At 46.3% G+C, this 23,733-nt stretch overlaps 1 protein-coding gene across 6 annotated transcripts in view; it reads left to right on the forward strand.

Moving 5' to 3' along the window:
- The window catches only part of IPO8 (importin 8), a 441,493-nt gene extending 428,919 nt beyond the window's left edge, over window positions 1-12,574 (forward strand). For all 6 annotated transcript variants that reach the window (XM_033950674.1, XM_033950671.1, XM_033950672.1 and 3 more), the window contains 2 exons: window positions 1,275-1,388; window positions 12,228-12,574. In XM_033950674.1, coding sequence (XP_033806565.1) covers window positions 1,275-1,388; window positions 12,228-12,244 — 131 coding nt within the window. In that variant the 3' untranslated portion in view covers window positions 12,245-12,574. The remainder of the gene's footprint in view (window positions 1-1,274; window positions 1,389-12,227) is intronic.
- Window positions 12,575-23,733: the final 11,159 nt, after the last annotated feature.

Here is a 23,733-nt window from a genome sequence, read left to right on the forward strand (position 1 = left end):
CTGTTTTCTTTCTCTTATGTGCCAGTTCTTATCACTGCACCTTTAGTGCTGGCCAATTTTAAGTTCACAAATTAAGAACATAAAATACAGTTCCTGTTAGGTATTATTTCCACAAGCAGTGCTAGAACCGTACCTGCCTTGGCAATAGTTAGGCTACCTGGTTCTAGGCACTAATTAGGCTTCTGGTAGATTTGAGTGGCAGTTCCCTTTTCCTAGGAGCAGAGAGACTTGTACTCCCACAGGTGTGGCCACTGTACCACTTATCTAACCCAACAGTAAATTAAGCAGCTTCCAGCCCAGGTTGAAAACAGGATACAAAATCCTTCACAAAACATAAAACTCAAAAAGGAAGAAACAAAAACAAACCCTTTCACCAAGGAAAAAGGACATTCAGGCTTTCCTAAACCTATTCCCATTCCATAGGGTGTTCTTCCCCAGACATAGCATTACTCTCTAACCAGTCCATGTCACAAACCTCAGATTGTGTTTCAAGGTTTTGCATTTCCCTATCCTGGTGAGAACTTCTGAAGGCTGGCCAAAAGTTAGCTGCTGTAGCTGGTTTCCGTCTCAGCTTCCCCTGAGCTTCCAGTCCCAGCTGTCCCTCCCCCCTCTCTGACGAGGGAACCTCAGAAAAAGGGAGACTCGGCCCATAACCACGCCCCCTTACAGCAGCTTTAGCTAATTCCTTAAAGAGCCCTGTCCTTCCTGTTCCAGCCTGAGCTCTGTGAGCTTTTAAAGGAACAGGCTCTCTCTTAACCTTGTGCTCAGGATTTTCCCTATACTCAGGATATTTCTTCTCCTTAGTCCCTGGAACATTATTAATGCTTCCCTGAGCTTTTCCCTGGGCTTTATTAGGACTAGCCAGATCCCTGTCACAATATATAACTCCATGCAAGACAGGTGTGATTGGGAGGTATTGGTGAAACAAAACTGTTTCTTATATCCAAATCTTATTTTTTTCCTCTTTACTGTAAAAATTATGACACTCTATTTATACTTTCTAGAGCAATACTGAAATGATGTTCCACAGTTTCGCTATTGTACTGTGTAGTAAATTTAGTTCCAAAGTCTAGATATCTTTTTTTTTTTATTATTTCCATGGTCAAATTACTTGATTTATGCTGTGCTATGAAAATTGTATACCAAGCTCTTTAAAAAATAAAAATAAAAAATTAATGCTGTAATAAGAATGGAGAAAGTTGTATTGGTCCCTAAGTGTTAATGTGGATTGTTTGTGGTCTTCTCTTCTCCCCCTTTCTTTCTTTAATATACAGAGGTACAAAGTAGGGATGCTACCTGGTACCATTCGCTGACAGCACCACTGAGTGAAGACCAGAAGAAGCAGCTGCAGGAAATTTATACGCTCACAGAACAAAGGAGTGCCACAGGTCTGCTCTTTCTTTGAAATCTTTATGTCAGTTGTAGTACCATTTGGAAAAACTATTGTGCATTGTTTTTAGGCCATCAAAGCAGGTGTAAATAGCTCTTCTCATTTTAAATGCTTGAGAAGTGTACATTTTCTTTCTCCAAGGACAAACAGGACCATATAATCCCCACATATGGCTGATATTATCTTCCAGAGTCCAACACGGACTACTTTCCATCAACTGTCTGGAAGCTTTTGGAAGAATGTGCACACCTACCCTCCCTCCACTGCTGCGCAGGACCAGATAATCTTGTTGTTTCCATGGAGCACTGAGGACATGCTAACCCACTGTTCTTCAACCGCCGGTCCGTGGACTGGTGCCGGTCCACAGAAAATTCCTGCCGGTCCGCACAGGGCCGGCGAGATCTACGGATTAAATTTCCTGTCAGGCATGTCTTCCCCTTTCCCTTCCAGGGCCGGCGTTAGGATTGGCTGCGGTACTGCTACAAACGGATGGCAAAAAGAAAGACAGAAGCCGCGGGACTTTTTCCTCTTGCCTGCATTGCTATAGGCTCTGCCGATCTTGATCTCGCTCCCCTCTGAAGTGACTTCCTGTTTTTAAAGGGCAGGATTGAGACCGGCAGAGCTTGTAGCGAACAACAATGCAGGCAAGAGGAAAGGTCCCGCAGCTTCTATCTTCATTCTAGCCGTCTGATTTAGTGGGACGACAATTGAAGGTAGGGTAGATTTTGTCTTTGTTATTGCTGCCAAGTTTAGCAGGACCAGGGTCGAAGGCAGGGCTGATAGCAATCGAGTGCTGGAAGAGTGAATCGGGGCCAGCAGCCAAGGGAGGAAATATGAGATGCTGGATTATGAGGAGAGGGAAAAATGTGATATACGTGTTGTGGGAAGGGGATGGTAGACCCAGGGGGGGATTGGTGTGACAGAAGGGAGATGGTGGATCCCCTAGGGGGAGGATAGTTATTGGAACTAGGTGGGAGTTGGAAGAATAGGGACACAAAGACAGATGCTGGGCCTTGCAGGGGGCAGAGAGACATGGAAAATGCTGAACACGAAGGTGGAGTATGAAGACAGAAGTCAGATGTTGGACATGGGTAGAGGGAGTAGGGAGACAGAGGGGATATGCTGGACATGGTGAAGGGGGAATAGGGAGACAAGGAGAAGATGCTGAATAAGGAATGGAGGGAGTAGGGTGATGGAAGGTATCTGCTGGATTAAGATGGGGAAAAGAGGGGAGTTACTGGAATCGGATGGGGGAAGATGGTGGGTTGGCTGGCTGGCTCAGCAATGGGAAGGAAAAAAGAACACAGGAAGATGCTGGACATGGAGGTTGTAGGGTAAAGGAAAAAATAAGACTTGACGTGAGTAGGAAGACAGGTGGGAGATTCTGGATACGGGGTGAATGCAGTAAGAAGAAAAAGAAGGTTCTGGATATTGGAGTAATAGGTAGAAGACAGGAAGGGACAGAAGTGGCAGATAGAATGAAGACCTTGGAAAGAAAATTAAGAAAAGACAGAAGAAAGCAGAACAAAATGGGCAGACAATAAAGGTAGAAAAATAATTTTATTTCTATTTTGTCATTAGAATATATCAGATTTGAACTATACGTCCTGCTAGAGACATAACTGGGGACTGCAAAGCCCAGGCAGTGATTCTTTAGCTTCCAGCTGGCTTAGTGCTCTCTCTGACCAGGGGGCACTTCCCTAACACTATTCCTGTCATGTGTGACTGCAATATTCTGTTAGCATAATATTTCTGTGTAGCATTCTGTAATAATTTGGCTTGTTCAGTTTTCTTGATAGTAAAGGGGGATATATGTGAAAGGGAGGGGAAACAGGGATTTTGTTGGTCCTTGCTCTGTATATTTGTATTTATAAAATGACAATTGTACAGGAATATTGTTTCTTTTTATACTTTAATAAAATACGTTCAATATAAAATCATAACTGAGGCTTATGCAGATGGAATCAAATGGATTGCAGGGACCAAACTCGCGGAGAGGGGGTGGAAATGGTTTTCTTTAAAATTTCAGTCTTAGTATTTGCCGGTCCACAAAATAATTATTTTATTTCTGCCAGTCCATAGATGTAAAAAGGTTGAAGAACACTGTGCTAGCCCATTCTTTCCATGGCTTGCTGCCTTTCCTTGTTTTTCTTTGTGTGTAAGTACTGCATGGGACCAGTGTTCCTTCTTCCCTCATAGTTTCTAGAGTTTTGCAGCACTTCTAAGTTTTCTTTATTTTTCTGAGTAATTCCACATATTGGTGGTGTCATCCAGTGGAGCCAAGTGCGGACATGCTCTTCAGTTTCTAATTCCAGAAATTACATTGTATAGTATCTTCATTCCCTTCTGTCTTGGATCAATCTCCCTCTTTTCCCCTCCACATACCTGCACAGCATTTCTTCCTCCCTCTCCTCCACATGCAACATATCTCCTTTTTTCTCACTGTCTACCATCTCTCTCTCATTTATATAAGGATGTGCCCCTATAATGCAGCTGGGGGTCCAGTGCCCTCAGTGGAGGTTCAGTGTGAAGCGAAATTAATGACCATGACAGCCAAGAGTGATTGCATAAAATATATTGTGTAGAAATAGGCTTAATATTACAGAGATGCAAAGCTTAGAGGAAAGATATATCATATATATGCTTGGTATTAAAGTACAGAAAAAAATTCTATTGTAGAGATAGAAATAGGCTTTTACAAGTACAGAGTATACAGTTAGATTTAGAGGCTGCTTCTGTGTGTGTAAATGAGAGAGAAAGGACAGTTTACCTGCTTTTATAGGTGAGATATGGAAGTGTGAGAGGCTGAGAGGGGGAAGAGAGTCAGAGAGAGAGCCAAGGGCCAAGAATCAAGAAAGGAAGAATCCAAAAAGAGAAAAGCCCAGAGAGAGAGTTAAGGATTTTAACCTCCTACATTTATAAGTTTGAGACTTATTCTAAAAATAGCATCTATTGTTGTTACAGTGGTAAGGGAAGGAGTGTGAGGTGTGAAAGACTGAAGGAGAAAAGAGAGAGAAACTGCCCCTCAGATTTGAGTTTCTGGTAGTTTCCAGCATCTTTCTATGACACCTGGCTTCTGTGTGAAACAATGGTTCTTGAAGGACACTAACCATCTTGTCTTAGAGCATGCAGCTGGGGCCATTCTCTACCTTAAGCATTGGACATTAGCACATCTGTTGAAACTGTGGAACTACCCAGCTTTCTATCAGGGTTCTTTGTTAACCTTAAGCACTGATAATTTGGAAGTTATTTAGTGGAATTCCTAGGTCATTACCAGGGTCAGATCTGTTTAATATCAGTTTCCCATTGGCCTTTACGGACATTGGCTAGGCCTAGAGAAAATGCTGACAGCTAGCTTAAGGCTGACAGTTCCCTCTCTTGCTGCAAAGGGAGTGGGAAAAGAGAGAGAGAAAGGGATCCAAGATTCATCTCTCCCACCCCCTCTACTACCACGTCCAATATTTCTCCCTCTGTCATCCTCAAGACCCTGTGCAACATTGTTCGCCCCTGCCCACTGGCACCATGCTGCATATCTCCCTCCATCACAATGTCCAACATTCCTCCATCTTGCATCCTTTCCACCTGTTGCACCCTTCTCTCCACCACAACATTCAGTATTTCTCCCACCACCATGTCCAATTCTTCCTCTTTCTTCCTTTGCCCATGTGCACCATCTCTCTTTCCCTTCTGCTCCATGCACTCATGCCCATTTTCACATTCTCTTCCCTCCCGCACTGGCAGTATCTCTCTTTCCCTCCCTTCCCAACTCCCCTCCATCCCATGCAGCATCTCTTTCCCTCCCTTCCCAACTCCCCTCCATCCCATGCAGCATCTCTTTCCCTCCCTTCCCAACTCCCCTCCATCCCATGCAGCATCTCTTTCCCTCCCTTCCCAACTCCTCTCCATCCCATGCAGCATCTGTTTCCCTCCCTTCCCACCCCTCCATCCCATGCAGTATCTCTTTCCCTCCCTTCCCACCCCTCCATCCCATGCAGCATCTCTATTTCCTTCCCTCAGTTTATGCAGCATCAATGTTTTCCTCCACCATAGCCCATGCAGCATCTGTTTTCCTTCCTTGCCAGTCCAAAAGGCAGGACTGAAAACTGATAATGCTGGTCCAGCACATGAAACCGCAAAAACTTGTGATGATCTGGAAAAATGGGAATGTGCAAATAAGCTTCTATGAGATCCAAGGAGGCCAGAAACTCCCCTGAAGCCACTGCTGCAGTGACTGATCGCACGGTCTCCATCTGGAACCAAGAAATCTTGAGAGGCACATTCACATGTTGCTGATCCAGAATAGGTCTCCAATCATCTGATCCTTTCTTTGGTACGATAAAGTAAACAGAGTATCTGCCTGAGCCCGAAAGTTCGCTTGGCACCGGCTCTATTGCTCGAATATCCAGCAAGCATTTAACGGTAGCCTAGACTCTGCGTGATTAGTCTGGCTTCCCAGCAGGAGAGGTCACGAACCAATCTGACAGGGGCTGGGCAAATTCCAGTTTGTAGCCTGACCGAATAATTTCCAATTTCTACTGGTCTGCTGTAATGCACACCCAGGCAGGCAGAAACTCTGAGAACTGACCCCCCTATCCGCAGAGGAGCCCTCGGCTCCCTGACGTCATTGAGTCTTTTGGACAGGACAGGTTGCAGAAGGCTGGGAATGCCTGTAGCCCACATACTGACCCCGGGAACTCTGGGAGAATCTCTATGACAAGAAAGGAGAATATTGTCTGTAGTCACGAAAATTCCATTGGGAGCCACGAAAATGAGGACGCCCAGAACCCTCGGATCTTGCTCGACTATCAGGCAGGGTCTTAGGGCGATGATCCATTACCCAAATTCATGAGGCCGTCCAGACCCTTACCAAACAACAACTGCCCTTTAAAAGGTAACCGAGCCAGAGTTGCCTTGGAGGTGGAATCACCAGCCCATTGCTGAAACCCAGAGCATTCGGCGTGCCGAAATAGAATACACTGACACCTTTGCCAGCACTTTCAAAAGGTTATATAAGGCATCCGCCATGTAATCCATCCCAGCCATCAGAAGCTGAGAAGGAGGCTCCACCGCAAGAGTCTCCAGTGTATGCAGCTGAGCGAGACAGGCACGTGCCACAAAGGACGTTGCAACATTAGCTTTAATGCCTAAACTAGCTGTTTCAAAAACTTTCCTGAGAACCACATCCACCCGGAACTTGTGCATATCTTTCAACACAATACCTTCTGCTCCCTCCCAGAGGTGTGCGCTGGGTCACCTGAGCCACCAGGGAATCCACCTTCGGCTGTCCCAAAAGTTGCTGACACTCCTGCGCCAGTGGATACAAGCAGGACAAAGCCCTGGCATTCCACAAAGGACCTTCTGGAGAGTCAAACTGCTCAGAGACCATAAAGCTCATATCCAAATGCCAGGGAATATCGCAGATTGTGAGAGCACACTGCAAAGCCAGGGTGAAAAAGTAGAAGTGGAAGGAGAGGGCTGGGCTTTCAAGCTCAATTCTTGCAAAGATTCAGCAACAAGATCAGGTAACACTGCAAACTTAAACAAGTGTACAACAGCCGGATCATCTCCAGGATCCAGAGCTCCCAAGGGATCCGCGAATCAAGCACCCAAGTCCGGGAAGTGCTGTACTATCAAACAAATGATCAGCGAGCTGCAGATCCCCCTGAACTGGGTGGGAAGGAGGAACAGCTGGAAGAAGCGAAAAGACCCCCGAGAGCACCCCGCTGCCCAGAGATGTAGCAGGGGAAACAAAAGCACCCAGCTGCCAGACTCCTGGTTTGAAATTTGGACCACAAAAATCTCATGAACTCTGAAAAGGTATCTGGTCCCTGGGGCATAGAGTCACCCTTAGATGACTAAGACTTGCGTTTCTTAAGCTGCAGAGGGTACGTCTCGCAGCTGACAGAAGAACCCGCAGAACCAAGCCCTGAAAGCAATGGTGGCTGCCCTGGCGGGCTAGCTGAGCTGTGAAGGGGAGGCTGAACCAGTAATCACCGTCCCGTCCCCCCCAAACCACGCTGCATGTGGTGCAAGAATGTTCCAAAAGCACTAAATCTACGCAAACTATACATGTATCCAAAAGAGGAAACCCTGAAGACTCCATCCCAGCACTTTCCATGCAAAAATCCCAATTTCCAAGAAGCAGGGATAAGTAGAAAAAAAGATTGTTAAAAATCCAAGATGGCCACCGGTACCAAATTAGCACCAAAAACGTGCTAAAAAAACACTTCCTAAAATTAAAAACTGCCGATTTGAGGATTTTTCAGGTGGGGGAACACTGGAAACTACAAAAAAAACCTTCAAAATTAACGTTTAAAATTTGTTGTTGGAGCCTGTCAGCTCATCTGTACTCACCGATACCAGAGACACTGGTGCTGCACCTGCATCCAGCCTTTTCAATAGCCAGCTCAGAATTCACTGCCAAAATGCTGGGAATGCTGCCTCTAAACTGATCTTTGGGCTGCCAGTCTGACTATGCCTTCACCTTTGCAGACCACTGGATGTGCACCAGGACGGGTGGAGGCGCAAAAACACAGCCGGCATGCTACGTAACACTGTTGAACCCCATAAGCGTGCCAAACAGTCTGCGCTCGACCCCCCTGCTTAACAGGGAGTGAGACTAGGTCAGAGACGGCCCTGAGCTCCAAAGAACACTATGTAGACTGGCTAACAGCTACCCGAAGGGATAGGCCTGTCAGCTACAGACTGAAGTCTGTGAATTCTCAAGCAGGTAGAGCTTCAAATCCACTGGAAATGTGAAAATAACCATGTAAACAATGAAACTATGTCAAATTAAAAACAATAAAAGGAGGCAAGCAGAACACACACAGCTGCAGTATGCATGCAGAAGGGAAAGACTGCTAGAGGGCGCTAAACTAGTCTGTGAAGTACATTGGAGGCAGACTGAAAAATCTGGAGTGGCTCAATTCCAGATCAGATCAGTTTGCACACATATAAAAGTACTGCCACATGCTGGTCTCACAAATAACATTAAATTACATGGCTTTCACTAAAATGTAATTCTATCCCCCCTTACTCTTCTCTTCTATATATAAGTTCATGTAAACCTTTTTTTCCCTTCTCTTCCTATATTTTAAGTTCTTGTAAACCGTGCTGAGCTCCACATCCATGGAGATGATGGAGTATATAAACTTAAGGTTTAGTTTAGACCTGTCCTGTTTTATGCCATTTTCTCAACTCTAGAGACTAAAAGGACTGAACAGAAGAGTGACTCCAAGGATTGCATATGGCAAATTGATAACCAAGGACTGCATATGGCATTTCAATTTGGAGGAACTGTTGGTGGCAACTGAAGTACAGAATAGAAGGCTTATATCATTGTTTTTTAATTGTAAAAATCATTATTGACCATTATTGTCAAATATTTTTTTCTTTTTTTTATGGTCTGATGATGTAATGTCTTTCAGCCAGCAAGAGTTTAAGAAGATGGTCCTGCATCAAGAGATATTTAAAAAATTGACTTTTAAAAAATATTGTCCCTGAGTGAAACTTCCCAGTCCTAAGACAGATCAGCCGCAGCTGGGAGGCACAAGAACTCGGGGTGCCTCAAAAAAGCTAGGATGGACCTGGGGGGGATTCCTGCAGGGTACCCACAGGGTTGCCATGCAGACCTCTACCTAGGAGTTGTATTCCAGTAGCTTTTGTGGAGACAGGCAGGAAGGCAAGCTCAAATACATGCCATGATCTTCCAAAAGCTTCTGGAAAGAATGCTGGGACATACTTTGAACTGGGCATCATTATGTGTCCTGCTATCCTTGAAGAATACCTGCTTTTTGTACCCCCAGTAATGGCCTTTCTAGCATGATTCATCACTGTGGAACAGTTTCAGCTATGTTAAAGTGTTTGTGGGTAGCATTTAAGACATCTGTCTTCCTTCTAATTATATTGTAATAAAGGAAAACACATTTTGTTGATCCAGGAAAGAATTAGGTTCTTCGCAAGTTGATGTACTTTTCATTTATTAAATATAAGTTATATGAACTTTTGAGGGTAGATGCTGCAATATACATTGTGAGCTAATATTTTCAGTGGTTTAAATTCTTCAGTTCTGAACTCTTAGGATGCCTAAATGGAGCCGCTTTCCCATGCCTAAGGATGCCTATCTCAAACAGTAAATGTGGTTAGGGATGGAGAATAGGCGTGGTTGAGTTAGGCATGTTAGGACATCTAGTGACACCTATGTTTACTTAGATGCCACTAGGCATGATTCTATAAACGGTGCCTAATAGTTGATTGACAACCGCGCCAAGTGCCGGAGTTAGATGCCGTTTATAAAATCTGGCCCATAGTGTCCAGATTTACAGCCTAGGACTGCAGAGCTCGGAAGGAGCCATGACTTCTGGCTGAAGTCTTGTTACTACAGTGACTAGGCTAAAGTAAATTATTAGAGGATACAGAATAGAGATAAAACCCATGGACAGTTACAAATAGTTCCAAATGCCTAAAGAAAATGTGCTGTTCTCACAAATAACATTAAATTACATGGTAATTTCTCATTCCAGTGCAATAGGTATGTCATTCTAGACAAGCCAGGTTATTTGCCCATGGCCGCAAGCCACATGCAGAAGGAATATACACTCCTGTGTCCCTCCTACTTCACTGGGAGCTCTATTGCCACCTACAGTTTTTCTCTTCTGCATGTGAGCTGGAAGGAGTATTTCTGTTCTGCTCCCTCTCTTTTTTATTTTATTTGGTGTTTTTGACCTTTATTTGGTGTTTTCAGTGTTCGGAGATTTCACCTTGAGTTCAGCTCTGCCTGCATAGAGAAGAAGCAGATTCTGGTGGTACCTTTTGGTCAGCCTGCAAGAACCTTTTTTGAGCTACTTCTTAAAAGGGGTTCAAGCAGAGGTTGTTAGGCTCAGGTCAGGTCTTACAGGTCTGTAGGAGGCTCAGAAGTGTCTTACAGGATACAAACTGCATTTTTCTCCTCCCCCCCTTTGGTAGCGCTTCCATCAGTTTGCAAGGGTGGAAGTTCAGTCAGACACCATATCTGACAGGCAGCCTGAAGATAAGCGTTGTGGGCACCCAAGAATGTGTGGAGCCGGTTCAGCTCCGGTTTTGGTAGTGTTGGCTTTTCTCCAAGTGTGACTTCACTTCAGATCCAAGTCACTGGGCTGTTTTGTTTCAGGGCTCAGGACTGGATCCCTACGCTAGCATCTCAACCAGACATTGCCAGATTTCTGAAGGGTGCTAGATCACCGATGAAGCCACATGGGTTCTTAACGTGGTTCTTAAAAGGCCTCGCCAAAGCTCCGTTTGAGCCGCTGGAAGAAGCGTCCCTCTTGGATTTGACGCTAAAGGTGATTTTTCTGGTAGCAGTAATCTCAGCGCACCGAGTCTCGGAGCTTCAGGCTCTTTCTTATCGAGAACCATTCTTTCTTTTCTGCTGATGGTGGTTTTGGCGTTTCATGTGAGAGTGTGTGGTGCAGGGGTTAGAGCTACAGCCTCAGCATCCTGAGGTTGTGGGTTCAAATCCCTCACTGCTCTTTGTGACCCTGGGCAAGTCACTTAATCCCTTCATTGCCCCAAGTACACTAGATAGAGTTTGAGCCCACTGGGACAGATAGGGAAATATGATAAAGTACCTGAATGTAAACTACTTAGGATATACGTGGTATATAAATAAATAAAATTAATCAGGATGTCCGTTTGTCTAAAATTCCAGCCTACAAGTTCTAAGGAGCAGGACCGCATTTTGCTAACTAGAGAAGTGGTTCCCAACCCTGTCCTGGAGGACCACCAGCCAGTCGGGTTTTTGGGATAGCCTTGATGAATATGCATGAGAGAGATTTGCATATAATGGAAGTGACAGGTGTGCATCTCTGCTCCATGCATAATAGGGCTATCCCGAAAATCTGACTGGCTGGTGGTCATTTAGGATAGGGTTGGGAACTACTGATCTAGAGGTCACCAACGAATTTAGACTCTCTTACCATCTGTTTGTGCTGACTCATTTATCTAGGTGTGGCACACCTGTTTCTAAGGCCTCAATCTTCAGATGGATCCATAAGGCCATTTTTTCAGCCTATATTCTCTGTGAGAAACAGTCCCCTGTTTCTGTTAAGGCACATTCAACTAGAAATGTAGCTTCGTCGTGGGCAGAAGCTAGGTCAATCTCTCCAGTAGAGATCTGTAGGGATTAATCCACTCTACACATTTGCAAAGTTTTACAGGGTGGACGTTGCGGCATAAGAGGACTCTGCCTTTGGCACCTTTGAGTTATGGGCCAGCGCAGTCAGTCTTCCCTAGATTCCTGGGACAGCTTTTGTACATCCCGCTTTTCTGGAATGACACAGCTATGTCCTTACCTTTTCCTGTAGATAGGTGTGTCATTCTTAGACTCACACCCTATCCTGTCTCCACCTGCCTACTGTCTCATTCTGTTTATGCTTTTCTAAGTTGTATCTTGGTTGCCATTCAGCCCTTTGGACCCTGAGGACTACTGTTTAATATGCTTGGTGTCTATAGGGGTGCTACCTGAGCTTCTTTAATGCTTTTGTTGGCTATTATTTGTTCATGGAGTGTTCAGATGTTGTTATGTTTGAGCAGAACAGTTAATTTGTTGAAGAAATTTCACCTTTTTGTCTTTATTTCACATGATTGCTGTGGAGCTTTCATTTGCTTGGGTACTAAACTGCAGGTGATAGTAGAGCTCCAAGTGAAGTAGGAGGGCCACAGAAAAAAATCCAGATCCGCGGCCATGGAGAGATAACCCACTTCTCTAGAATGACACACCTATCTACTGGAAAATATATTATCAAGGTAAGGACACAATCTTTTAAACCTGTCCTTTTTTATGCCATTCTCTCAACTCTAGAGTCTAAGAGGAATTGAACAGCAGAGTGACTCCAAGATTTGACAACCAAGGATTGCATATGACATTTAAATTTGGAGAAACTACAGGTGGCAACTGAAGTACAGAATGGAAGGAAAATGACAAGACTCTGGGAAGGCTTCTATCATTGTTTTTTAATTGTAAAAATCATTATTGACCATTATTGTAAATTTTTTTATTACTGATCTAATGATGCACTGGCTTCCAGATGGGTGGCTGTAGTCTTCCTGAGAACATCCTAATCAACATGTATTGGATATTTCTTTGATTGTAGAATTGGCTGGACTGGAAGATGGAAGCATAATAAAATGGGTGGAGGTGATTCTGAATTGCAATTCTCAGGTTTTCATTGTACACCATGAATGGAATCATACAGAAAAAAGTAGAGGTTTCAGAAAGCTTTGATTATTATTTATTCCAGTGCAATAGGTGAGACATTCTAGACAAAACTCGCATGCTCTGCAGAAGGAATCCACTCTGGATTTTTTCACTCTGCCTCTGTAATACTTCACTGATCAGTTCAGCACCCTCTACAGTCTTTCATTCTGTATGCATGTCTGCAGCTGTGTGTGTTCTGTTCTCCCCATTTTATTGTTTTAAATTTTATGTAGTTTCATCCCCTTTGCAGGTATTTTCACGTTTGAAGCAAATTTGGAGCTCTGCCTGCTTGAGGATTCACAGACTTCGGTTTGTAGCTGACAGGCCGATCCCTGTTTGCCAGTCTGCATAGTTTTCCTTGGAGTTCAGGGCCATCCCTGAAGTTCATCAGCCAGTGATCACCTTCTGTTAAGCAGGGGTTGAACGCAGACTGTTAGGCACATTTAGGGAGCTCGGCGGTGTTCTGCAACATGCCAGCTGCATCTTTGCACCTCTGCCCGTCCCACTGGAGTGGAGGTATAGACAGTGGAGTCTGACCAGCATCCCGAAGATCAGATTTCTGAGAACATTCCCAGCATTGTGGCAGTGAATTCTTATACAGCTACTGAGCTGTGCACTGTGTATCAGGTCACAGTGAGTACAAGGAGCTTACAGCTTATGAGAGACATTGGGAAAAGTTTAAAAAGTGGGATTTTCTGAGTTTCTGCATGTACCCCTGTGTTCCCCCTCCTGAAAAATCCTAAAATCGCTGTTTTTGGGAAGTGTGAGAAATATCACATTTTTGGTGTGAATTCGGTGTTGGCAGCATCTTGGATTTTTAACGATCTTTTCTGTATCGCTTGGTAGACTGGTATAGTCCTTACGAATGGGTAATATGCCTCACTGCTACCAGCAGGTGGAGACTGAGATCAAACTTGTATATCAGTATGGAATGCCCCTCTTTATACTCCAGTTTTCCTCAGTCTCCGGTAGCAGGTGGTAAGGCTTTTCAGCTCCCCTCTTAGCACTGTTGGAACTTTGTGGACTCCTGGTTCCACTTTTTGTGCCAGATAGAGCTTGGGCGGGTTCTGTTTGGGGATCCATTCGACCTCAGGGGTGTTAAACCCGGTGGTTCTCATGCTGGTTCCCTCCCCCACCTCCCCATATTTTTGTAGTGGGCCTCAGCAGGCAGCCTGGCCCCCTGGTTGGTCAGCCCTCCAGCTTTGAGAGTTTGTTCTGACTAAGTAAAAAGAAACAACAAAAAAATCCTGAGGTGTGCTGGTCTAAAGGGTCTAAAAACACACTTGTTCCTAAAGCATCTAGACAACTGATCCTCTCTTCTTTCCCTTCTATAGCAATTAACTTGTCCTTTTGATCACTCTCTCCTTAACAATGAATTTCCTGTCCTATTAATTCTCTTTCTTCCTCCTCTCTTAAAGTCAATTCAATTTGTTACCTTTGCTTAATCTTCTGTAAACCGCATAGAACTTCACGGTATTGCGGTATATAAGCTGTTATTATTATTATTAAAGGGCTCATTTCCCTTTATAACTGCCTTTTTTTCTGTGTTTTTTCTGAACTAACCGGCACTTTCTTTACAGCTAGGGAGGTTTTCAGCACAATGAGCTCTTTTAAAGGAAAAAAGTGCTCCAGGCGAGAGGTACTCGTAGACGGCCTGTGCAAGTGTTGTGCAGGCTGGAGCAGTGGGGAAGCCTCATCAGCAGCGGATGCCGGCAGCCAGGGCACCCCGCTGCATATGCCTTGCTGGTTCGGCTTCGGATTATGGGGAAGCCCAGGCTTCCCCCAACACCCACGCGGGGGGGTTCCCCAGCCGCCGACAGGGAGCACAGGATTCCCTTACTGCCGGTTCGGCTGGGGATTCCCTTTTCACGTCGGTCGGTTCCTCAGCCTCAGTGTCAGGAAAGTCCCAAGTTTTTCAGACACAACAGGCCGCAGGAGCTCCAATTTTAGCGGTTTCAGGTCCAGTTTTAGCGGGAACCTCCTCATTCATTTCAGTTACCTCAGGTGACCTTCCCCCTGTTCTGGAAATACAGGGACAAGGTATGTCATGGTCCCCTGCTGGGGGCCGCTGGAAGTCTTTTCCCCTGAATTTATGTTAGCACTTTGTAAAGCTTATGTGCTGGTGGCAGGAGATTCCGTGTCCACTACGGGGGTCTCAGGGTTTGTTTGTTTTTTACCCTTGACGTCTTTCCCGGTGTGGCCCCACACAGCGGCGGTTTTGCCCCCCTCTACTCCTCTCATCCAAACGCCCGAGGGTCTCTTGGGATGAGGTTTTTTTTTCCCAGAGGAGCACGAGGTGATTGAGGACCTGGACCCTTGGAGAGAATTCCAGGATTCTCTTGGGGTGCTGGATTCTGCTGGCGAGGGGTTTGAGCACCCCCCAGCCAACGAAGATGCATCTGTGGTGCGCATTTTTCAGTGGGAAGAACTCCATGAGTTAATCCTTCAGGTCTCCTCGGTTTTGCACTTTGAGGACCCCGTGTTGGAGCCCCCGCGTACGGTGGACTCCTTGCTTAAGGGGATTCGCTCTGCTTCCCGCTCTTTTCCTATGCATCAGGATATTCAGGACATCATGCTCGCACAGTGGCAGGTTCCGGAAGCCCCTTTTCGCTTTGTGCTCTCTTTGGCCCAACTGTATCCCATTCTGGAAGGGGATAGAGATACTCTGAAGTCGCCTGTAGTGGATGCGGTGGTCTCGGCCATCTCTAAGCGACATACCGTGCCTGTTAAGGGCAGTGCGGCCTTGAAGGACCCGGAGAAGTGTAACTTGGAGTCTCTCCTTAAATAGAGCTTTGATGTGACAGTTCTGTCGATCCAGGTGGCTATGTGTGGTGGGCTGGTGGCTCGGGCATGTTTTCGTTGGGCCCAGCATGTATGTGATGATAAATCTGAGAATTGGGACTTGCTAAGGCAAGCAGTTGCCAAAATTGAATTGGGTGCTTCTTATCTTTCGGATGCCATGTATGACCTTTTGTGAGCTTCTGCCAAATCTCTGGCCTTAGGAGTGGCAGCACGCTGTACCTTGTGGCTCGTGCCTGGTTGGTGGATTCGGCATCCAAAGCTCAGTTGACGAAGTTTCCTTTTAAAGGATCTTTCTTGTTTGGTGAGGACCTGGACAAGTTGGTTCAGACTCACTGATTCTAAAGTGCCTCGTTTGCCTGAGGATAGGCCTAGGCCGCTGGCTCGAGATGACGACGCTTGTGGGCATGGGCGTGATTTCCGTTGTTTCCGCTCCGGTCGAGGGGCTGCTTCTTTTCAGTCTCCTGGGCTCTCAAGAGGCAGGTTCTTCCAGCGCATGCAGTCTTTTCATGGGGCCCGCTGGGATGCGGGTAGTGCCCCCACTGGGTCCCTGCCACCCGTCCTGCACAGTGACTCCTTGCCAGCGCCCGTCTTGGTTCTGGTGGATGCTCAGTTGAGAGACTTTTATCCACAGTGGGCAGACATCACGTCCGATCAGTGGGTTCTGGAAGTGATCCAGGACGGCTATGCTCTGGAGTTTGCCCGGTCCTTGCCAGATCGATTTCTCGCTTCTCCCTCGCAGGTGGCGTGGAAGCAGCAGGCCTTTTGCCAGACCCTTCAAAGATTGTTGGATCTTCATGCGGTGGTTCCAGTTTCCCTGCTGGAGTGGGGCACAGGTTGGTACTCGATTTACTTTGTGGTGCCAAAGAAAGAAGGGACCTTTCGATCCATCCTGGATTTGAAGGGGGTCAACAGGGCTCTTCACATGCCTTCCTTCCACATGGAAACTCTGTGGTCTGTGATTCTGGCGGTCTCTCGATCTGACCAAGGCCTACTTACATATTCCTATTCGGGCCTCCCATCATTGCTTCCTGCACTTTGTGATCTTGGAGCAACACTATCAGTTCTGTGCACTTCCCTTTGGTCTGGCCAGGGCTCCGTGGACGTTCACCAAGGTGATAGTGGTTGTTGTGGTGGTGTTGCGCTAAAAGGGCATTCTTGTTCCTCCTTATCTGGACGACTGGTTGATTTTAGCTAAGTCGTTCCATGAGAGCACTCGGGTCACGGCTCAGGTGGTGGAGTTTCTGCAGTCGTGGGCTGGGTAATCAACCTTGCAAAGAGCTGGTTGTCTCCATCTCAGTGCCTGGAATATCTTAGGGTCCTATTTGACACCTCCTTGGGGAAGGTCTTCCTTCCAGAGGCCCGGGTGAGCAAATTGCAATCTCAAATTTGCCTGCTTATGGCATCCCGGTGTCCTCGGGTGCAGGATTTCCTACAAGTCTTGGAGTTGATGGTGGCTTCCCTCGATGTAGTGAGGTGGTCGTGGGCCCACATGCGTCCTCTTCAGTATGCTCTTCTTCAGAGGTGGTCACCTCAGAGGAACAGTCTGGATCACTCTGTTCTGCTTCCGGGCTTAGCTCGTGGCAGTCTTCGCTGGTGGCTTCAGACCCCCCATCTTGTACAAGGGTCAGCCGCAGTGGACGGTGCTGCTCACGGATGCCAGTCTTTTCGGTTGGGGGGCTCATTGTCTAGGTCACTCAGCTCAAGGCACCTGGTCCATGGAGGAGGCTTCTTGGTTGATCACTGTTTTGGAGACCAGAGCCATCCGTCTGGTGTTGCAGCTTTCCAGTCCTTTCTGATAGGCAAGTCAGTCAGGGTTCTGTCGGACAATGCCATGGTGGTGGCCTATGTCAATCAGGGGGGCACAAGGAGCACTTTGGTGGTGCAGAAGGCGACTCTGCTCATGGTTTGGGCAGAGTCGCACCTTCAAGAGATCTCAGCATCCCACATAGCTGGAGTGGAGAATGTTCAGGCGGATTTCCTAAGTCGTCACGTGCTAAATCCCGGAGAGTGGTGTCTAAGCCCCGTGGCCTTTCGTCGCAGAGACAGTCAGGCTGCAAGCCTGGATGCTCTGGTTCAACCATGGCCAATGGAGGAGCTGTTGTATGTGTTCCCTTCGTGGCCATTAGTGGACAGAGTTCTTCTTTGCATAATTCGCCATCCAGGCCTTGTGGTTCTGGTGGCTCCAGATTGGTTTCAATGACCATGGTACGCGGATCTGGTGAGGCATCTGGTGGTGTATCCTCTTCCTCTGCCTCTCTTGGATAACCTTCTATTTCAGGGTACCATTCCAATGTTTGATCTGGGTCCCTTTTGTCTTTTGGCTCTTGAAAGGGGTCGCCTAGGTAAGAAGGGGTATTTAGATAAAGTGATCTCAACGCTCTTGGGGTCCCGGAGGCTTTCCATCTCTTGGGCTTTTGTGAGGGTTTGGCGTCTATTTGAGGAATGGTGTGATGTGCATGGAGTGGTCTCTTTTCACACTTCCCTGCCTAACATCTTAGATTTCTTGCAGGATGCCCTAGATAGGGAATTGGCTTGGTCTTCTCTCTGGGTTCAGCTTGCGGCCTTGTCAGCCTTTAAGGGGTTCTTGAAAGGTCAGCGTTTGACTGCCATTCCTGATGTGATTCGCTTTTTGCGGGCGCCCAAGTTGCACAGGCCTCTTGTGCGACCCTCTGTTCCATCTTGGGATCTGAATCTCCTTTTGAACTGTTGGGTGACTGCTTTTTGAAGGACCTTACACTTAAGGTGGTCTTCTTGGTGGCCATTACTTCAGCTAGACATGTTTCTGAACTGCAGGCTTTCTCTTGTAGGGCTCCCTTCTTGGAGTTTTCTAGGGAGCGGGTTGTCTTGAGGCCTGTTCCTTCCTTTCTGCCAAAAGTGGTTTTTCCATTTCATGTCAATCAATCTGTAGTCCTCCTGGTGTTGGGTTGTTGGAAGCTGCGTAAGTTGGATGTCAGTCGGGTCCTTTGCTCTTATGTTCAGAGAACCCAGGAGATCAGGAAATCAGATCATCTCTTTGTCCTTTTAGCGGGTCCTCATAAGGGGGTTGGCGCTTCTAAGGCTAATATTGTATGCTGAATCAAGGAGACTATTGCTTCCACTTATCTTCTGAAGAATAAGCCTGTTCCCGACTTTCTCAAGGCTCATTCTACTAGGGGTCAGGCAGCTTCTTGGGCTGAGTCTTCTCTAGTGCCTCCAGTGGATATTTTCAAGGCTGCAGTTTGGTCTTCTCTGCATTCCTTTGTCAGACACTACTGTGTGGATGTTCACGTGCATCAGCACGTGGTATTCGGTGATCATGTTCTGGTGTCAGCCCTTCAGGGGTCCCACCCTTGATAGGTACTGCTTTGGTATGTCCCATTCGTAAGGACTATACCAGTCTATCAAGCGATACAGAAGGAGAAATTAGTTTCTTACCTGCTAATTTTCTTTCTGTTAGCTTGTAGACTGGTATAGTCCCCCACCCTGTCTGTCTTTGTGTGGTGTTTGTGGTTTTTTGCTCACATGCAGATTTTAAATTTTTCTTCGGGTTTTAGTATTTTTCTAGGGCCGGGGAGAATTAAGAACAGTGGCGATGGCTCAGCTAGATTAGCTGGTGAGCTGTGGGGATGTTTTACTTCCAAGATCAAGTTTTATACATGTTCCAACTGTTGTTTAAAGATGTTTGTTGTTTTCTTACACTCCTTTATGGAGAGTCATTTACTGTTTTTCAGTTAAAAAAATTTCCTAGATTCTGCTTGGCTATTCAGCAAACTGGAGTAGCAAGAGGGGCATGCTATACTGATATACAAGTTTGATCTCAGTCGCCATCTGCTGGTAGCAGTGAGGCATATTACCCATTCGTAAGGACTATACCAGTCTACAAACTAACAGAAAGAAAATTAGCAGGTAAGAACTAATTTCTCCTTTTTATTCTTCTCCATGCTGCTTCAAAACTGCAATTTTTGTCTGGAAAATTGCTGTGATGGACTCCTCATCTGAATTCATGCCAGGATTGTGCAAATTTAAAACTTTTAGAGCATCCTTGCGCCACGTGACACTGCTGGGGGAGGGGGCTGTAGCGACCAGCTTAGCTTTCCCCCACACAGAATCAGGTGATCAGACACTCAGCCAGTCCAGTGGGGCTCGAAACGGCTGGTTCTTTGGTCAGCCTGGCTGCGGATTCTCCACAGTCTGACACGATAATTTAAGTCATCTAAGGGTGACTCTATTCCACAGGAGCTGAATACCTTCTCCAAAATCATACTCAGAATAATTTTAAAAAAAAAGCGTGTTCTTCTCATAAGTAGTCTCTTTTCTCTCCCAGGGCATTTATGAGTGGTGTGGTGCCTTCAAGCGTGTCCTCACCGCCACCTGATCCGGTTGTTGGGAGATCCGGCAGCTGATCCTTACCTCTCTGATTCCTTGTTTGACAGTGCAGCCCTTCCTGGATCGGAGGATCCGAGCTTGTGTGCTGGATCCGCGGATCTTTTGGGTCTGTGGATTCTGGTGATGATCCTGCTGTCTTGCGCTTAATCAAGTTTGTGACTCTGCCTGTTCTTACTACTACATCTTTGCAGGAATTGAGCTTAGCCACTCAGCAGGCTCCATCCAGGCTTTGTAGTGGACGCTCAGATTCTGCGACCTTTCCCTGGCATCCAGATATGAGTTTTATGGTCTCTGAGCAGTTTGACTCTTCAGAAGAGTGCTAGAGCTATGTACCGCTTGTACCCCTGGTGCCGGAGTGTCAGCATCTTTTGGGGCAGACCAAGGTGGATTCCTTGGTGACACAAGTTAAGTGCACCTCTGTTCCCAGTACAGGAGGTGCTGTGTTGAAAGCTATGCAGGACTGCCAGGAAACTTTTTGGAACAGCTGGTGCTGGCGACGTCTTTTGTTGCATGTGCCTTTCTCTCTTGGCTACACATGCTAGAGACTGATGCGGTGGAGCCTACTCCTCTACCGCTTTATATAGCGGAAGCCTTATATGACCTTTTGACAGTGGTGGCAAAAGTGTCAGCATTCTCCCTTTCGGCCCACCGAATGCTCTGGCTCAGGCAGTGGGTTGGTGTTTCCACTTCCATGGCAACTTTAGTGAGGCAGTTTGACACAGGCTTGGAGGTCCTCATGGATTCAGTAATGGACTGTCGCCCAAAGTTCTAATTTTTGTGGCTCCAGATGCTCCAGATAGAATGCACATTCCATGTAGCAGAGATTTTCCCAGAGTTCCCGAGGTATGTATGCAAGCTACAGGCGTTCCCAACTTTTCACCACCCATCCTGTGCAACCTACTAGAAAGATACAATGATGCCAGGACGCCGAATGCCCCTATGCTGGCTCTCGGAGTTTCTGCCTGCCTGGATGCGCATTACAGCAGACCAGTTCTTGGACATTCGATCAGGATACAAGCTGGAATTTGCCCAGCCTCTGTCAGATTGGTTCGTGTTTTCTCTGTCCAGATGACTGGACAAAGTGTTTAGAGTCCAGGCTACTGTGTCATGCAACCTCTCGGGTTCATGCAACCGGTGTCATGCAACCTCTCGGGTTCAGACAGATACTCTGTATACTTTAGCATGCCAAAGGAGCCTTATTCTGGATCTTTAGCACATGAATGCAACTCTCAAGCTTCCAAATGGAAACCATGCAGTCGGTCATTGCAGTAGTGGCTCCAGGGAACTTTCTGGCCTCTCTAGATCTTACAGAGGCATGCTTACACATTCCCATATTTCCAGCCCACCACAGGTTTCTGTGGTTTCATGTTCTGGAGCAGCTTTATCAGTGCTAGGCCCTGGCGACAGTGCCTTGGACTTTCACCAAGGTGGTGGTGGCAAGTTCACCCTTATCTAGATGACTGGTGGATCAGAGCTCCCTCGTTGGTCCTCTGTGGTGGCTCAATCTGATGTCACTCCATTCTTGCAGGGGGTCCGTCATGCCAGATGGCTAATTGTCCATCCTATCCCTGCCTTGGACCTTAACATGGTGCTGTCTAGCTTTATCTAGGCTCTGTTTGGCCTTCTTTCAGATTCTTCTATGTTGGTTTTGACGCTTTAGGCCATTGTTTTGGCTTTTCATGTTCATTGGGCAGTGTGTTTGCCTGCTTTCTGCCAACAGGTTCCTCGAGTCGATTGTTACCTGAAAATTGTTGAACACAAGCTAATTAAGATATGAACAGCTTAGTTTTAGATACATCTCAAAAACATATTTAAAAATTACTCTACTCCTATTATTTTTGGTTTGTAGAACCCCAAGTTTTTTTTGCCATTTTCAGCAGTTTTCCATTTGAGTATGACCTCCCTAACTTATCACCAGCTCAAACTACTCAGAATTTCAGATGCTTCTCTGTTGAAGAAACTGGTTGTATGCAGGGTTCTCCTGTGTTATTTGGAGGTCACTAATGAATTTTGCCTCTCTGACCATCTGTTTGTACTGACTCATTCGATTAAGCAGGGTGCTCCCACTTCTAAGGCCATGATTTCCAGATGGATCCTTAGGGCCATTTTGTCCGCCTACATTTTTTTTGGGAAACAGTCCCCTGTTTCCGTCAAGGCATGTAGCTTCTTCTTGGTCCGAAGTTAGATCTGTCCCTCCTGAGAAGATTTGCATGACAGCAATTTAATTTTTTTCTTCCCACGTTTCCAAGTTTTACAGATGTTGCTGCAAGGCAGGACTTGGACTTCAGGTCCTCGGTCTTAGGGACCAGCGCAGCAAGCCTATCCTAGCTGTTTGGGGGGACTGCTTTTGTTACATCCCTATTGTCTAGAATGTCTCACCTATTGCACTAGAAAAAGAAATTATGTACTTACCATGGTAAGTAAGCTCTTTTCCTGTAGATAGGTGAGACATTGTAGACTCCCCACCCTGACTTTTCTGCACCTATTTACAGTTTGTCTGTTTATGGTTTTCCAAGTTGCTTCTTGGAAGCCTCTCATCCCTTGAGGTCCTGAAGAATTTTATTTCTATGTTCATTTTCTTGGGGAATTGTGTTTCACTCTTTTGGAGCCTTTGTTGGCGGTTAATGGTACTGTTTCATTCCTTTCAGCAGAACACTTTGTTTAACCTGTTTTGGGGTTTTTTTGAAATATATTTTATTAAATTTTTCAATCAACAATAAAAATAAGAACAGCAATAATACCAGATATAGACAGTCTCTAAACTGAACCATCCCTCCCACCCACCCCCCACCCATCCACCTACCCATCTCAATACAAAATGATCAAATTCAATTGTCCAGAGTTCAAACGGGCATACAATCAAGGGTTCAACAAGTGACTACGAGCCTTCGTGGTCAATGTGAGCCAAAAAGGCTCCCAAATAACAGAAAACTTACAGTCTGGAGCATTGTCCCGAGTGGCACCACAAAGGCGTTCCATAGATGCTTGTTGTATCATAAGAGTACGCCAATGAGTTAGGAAACTGAGAAGTGCCAGGAGGAAAGTCACCATTGTCCAACAAAGGTAAAAAAGGCGTGGTAAAAAAATGGAATATATAAAGCCTTACAGATAGTCCGCCAGACCCGCCTTAGCGGTTGAAACAATATACCTCCAGCAGGAGGCGGACGCACCGGGAGACGTCTAACATGGAGAAGATAACTAAAATGGTAAGGCGCACACAAAGTAAGTTCAAAAGGTGTCGCAGAAAAGTTAGAGGTGCCTCTAAACCAGTCATTGAGATGTCTCATTTGACAAGCCTGAGAAAACATCCTCAGGTTTCGCAATTCCAGACCGCCCTGATCCTTGGATCTCTGCAATACAGTGAGTGGCAATCTTGCTCTCCTCCCATCTAATATAATAAAACCCTAAGCCGTGCATGAGCACTCCCACCCGCGTGCTCCCGTTTTCCGTGCGCTGTAGGGCACCGCAGGTAGGAGAGCGCATGCGCGCGAATCTTTTTTTTTTCTCTCTCTCTCTCTCTCTCTCCCGAGGCAGATGTCGGCCGGCTGCTGGCTGGCCACTGCAGCTGCAGGCTGCGGCGGTTGCAGTTGGCTGCGGCAGCTGCAGGCCGCGGCAGGTGAGCACGGAGCCATCTTTCAACTTCTCTTCCTTCATCCTTTCACTACTACTCCTCCCTTTCCTATCGTTCTCACGGTTGCTTCTGCCATCTTCATAACCCTCCCTTCATTCACTTCTTTCTCTAATAGAGACCACGTCCTCCTTCATCCCCAGCCTGCAGCCACCACTGAAGTAAATCAGACAGTGTTTATAGGAAAGCAGGGGTGTGCAGCCCCAGTTTTCAAGGACTGGAACTGCCCACCCCCCATAAGCTCAATAACTCTGTGCTCTCCATTTATTTAATACAGAACACTGCTGTTCCCTGTAGCTATCATAAAATTCATTC

This window comes from Geotrypetes seraphini, chromosome 7, assembly GCF_902459505.1.
Source record: "Geotrypetes seraphini chromosome 7, aGeoSer1.1, whole genome shotgun sequence".
In the NCBI taxonomy this organism is placed as follows: domain Eukaryota; kingdom Metazoa; phylum Chordata; class Amphibia; order Gymnophiona; family Dermophiidae; genus Geotrypetes; species Geotrypetes seraphini.